This window comes from Lepidothrix coronata, unplaced genomic scaffold (genome assembly GCF_001604755.1).
Source record: "Lepidothrix coronata isolate B3197 unplaced genomic scaffold, Lepidothrix_coronata-1.0 Scaffold356, whole genome shotgun sequence".
Lineage (NCBI taxonomy): Eukaryota > Metazoa > Chordata > Aves > Passeriformes > Pipridae > Lepidothrix > Lepidothrix coronata.
In genome coordinates this window covers 87,263-89,006 of record NW_016690536.1, presented here as the reverse complement: position 1 = coordinate 89,006, position 1,744 = coordinate 87,263, and the positions used below count along the sequence as shown (strand labels likewise).

The following is a 1,744-nucleotide window of genomic DNA, read 5'->3' as shown; positions in this document are numbered from 1 at the left end:
GTCCATGGTCAGTGTGGGGCCACAGACCACGTGCAGGGGTCAGTGTGGGGCCAGAGTCCATGCCCATGGGTCTGTGTGTGACCACAGACCGTGTCCCTGGGTCAGTGTGGGGCCACAGACCACGTGCAGGGGTCAGTGTGGGGCCAGAGTCCATGCCCATGGGTCTGTGTGTGACCACAGACCGTGTCCCTGGGTCAGTGTGGGGCCACAGTCCGTGTGGGAATCAGCCATGAGGAAGGATGGGAGCTCTCTCTGACACTTTGCTGAGCGGTGCCAAGCACAGCCAAGGGCTCCAGTGTCCCCTCAGGCTGCCCCTGGTGCTGTGCAGCCCCCTGGGCACTGCCTGCACACCCGGGAGTGTCCCCTCACCCGTCCCCCACGACCTTCTCCCCGCAGACATCGACGAGTGCGACCGCCAGCCCTGCGGGAACGGGACCTGCAAGAACACAGTCGGCTCCTACAACTGCCTCTGCTTCCCTGGCTTTGAGCTCACACACAACAACGACTGCATGGGTGAGTTCCCTGGAATGCTGAGCCCAGGGATTGCTGGAATGTGCCAGGTGGGCACGCCGGGGGTCAGCGGCGGCCGGAGCGGGGGCCGCACGTGCCGGAGGTGCGGGGCTGGTGGGGGTGACACTCTCATGCTCTGCATCTCTTCCTGTTTTGCTTGTCCTCTCCCTCCCACAGACATTGATGAGTGTTCATCCCTGGTGGGGCAGGTGTGTCGGAACGGCCAGTGCATCAACAGCGTCGGCTCCTTCCAGTGCCTGTGCCAGGAGGGGTACGACCGGACCCCTGACGGGAAGAACTGTGTGGGTGAGTGTCTGGGCAGCAGCTGGGGGAGCTGGTGCTGGGGGATGTGGTGCCCAGGCTGGGCCCATCCCAGCCAGCTGAGCAGTGGATTCTCCAGAACCACTCAGAGATCCTCTGCCACAAGTCCCAAGTCCTCTGGAACCAAAGCCTGGTTCATCTGAGTGCCCCTGGAGAGCTGGGCTGAGTCCCCCTCTGCCTTCATCTCCCTTCCAGCAAGGCAGGGAACAGTCAGGCCTGCACCTTTCCATGTGCAGTGAGGAGAAATGCTCTGTCCATGCCCCTAAAACCTGCAGAGCTGTACCAGGGATGCCCTGGGAACCATCCTGGGAAATGTCTTAACCTGCTTCCCTCAGACCTTTTGGGCACGGCGGGGCCTTGGGTGCAGGAGGGTCCTCTGAGGTGGGCACAGACCCCATCACGGGGTGTTTCTCTTCCTCCTCAGACATCAACGAGTGTGTGAGCCTGCCTGGCACCTGCTCCCCGGGCACCTGCCAGAACCTGGAGGGCTCCTTCCGCTGCATCTGCCCGCCGGGCTACGAGGTGCAGAACGACAACTGCATCGGTAATGTGGGGCCTCTGCCCCCTCTTGAACCATTCCCACAACAGCTCTGTTCTCCCTGGGTGGGCTGGGGCATCATCAGGATGGTGCATCAGCACCCCCAAACACCTTCTTGTAAGGCAAGACCTGCTCCCGTGGCAGAGAAGGCTCAGGGGGTTCTCTGTGCCCATTTTTGTTGCCTCGTTTTCTCTGAGGGAGGGTTAAAGTTTGGGGACATGGTGATGTCCTGCAGGTATCAGAGCTCCCAGACATCACCTTCACCTTGTTTTCATGAGGGAAGGAGTGACCTTTGGTTGCCCTGTGTGTCATTGAATCATTTTCTGGGGTTGGGGACATGGTGATGTCCTGCAGGTATCAGAGCTCCCAGACATC

The 1,744-nt window shown here is 61.0% G+C and overlaps 1 protein-coding gene across 1 annotated transcript in view; it reads left to right on the top strand.

The window, feature by feature from the left end:
- Positions 1–1,744, top strand: part of FBN3 (fibrillin 3) — a 124,411-nt gene that overhangs the window by 106,871 nt on the left and 15,796 nt on the right. The window contains exons 42-44 of the mRNA XM_017838759.1: positions 397–513; positions 688–816; positions 1,256–1,375. Coding sequence (XP_017694248.1) covers positions 397–513; positions 688–816; positions 1,256–1,375 — 366 coding nt within the window. The remainder of the gene's footprint in view (positions 1–396; positions 514–687; positions 817–1,255; positions 1,376–1,744) is intronic.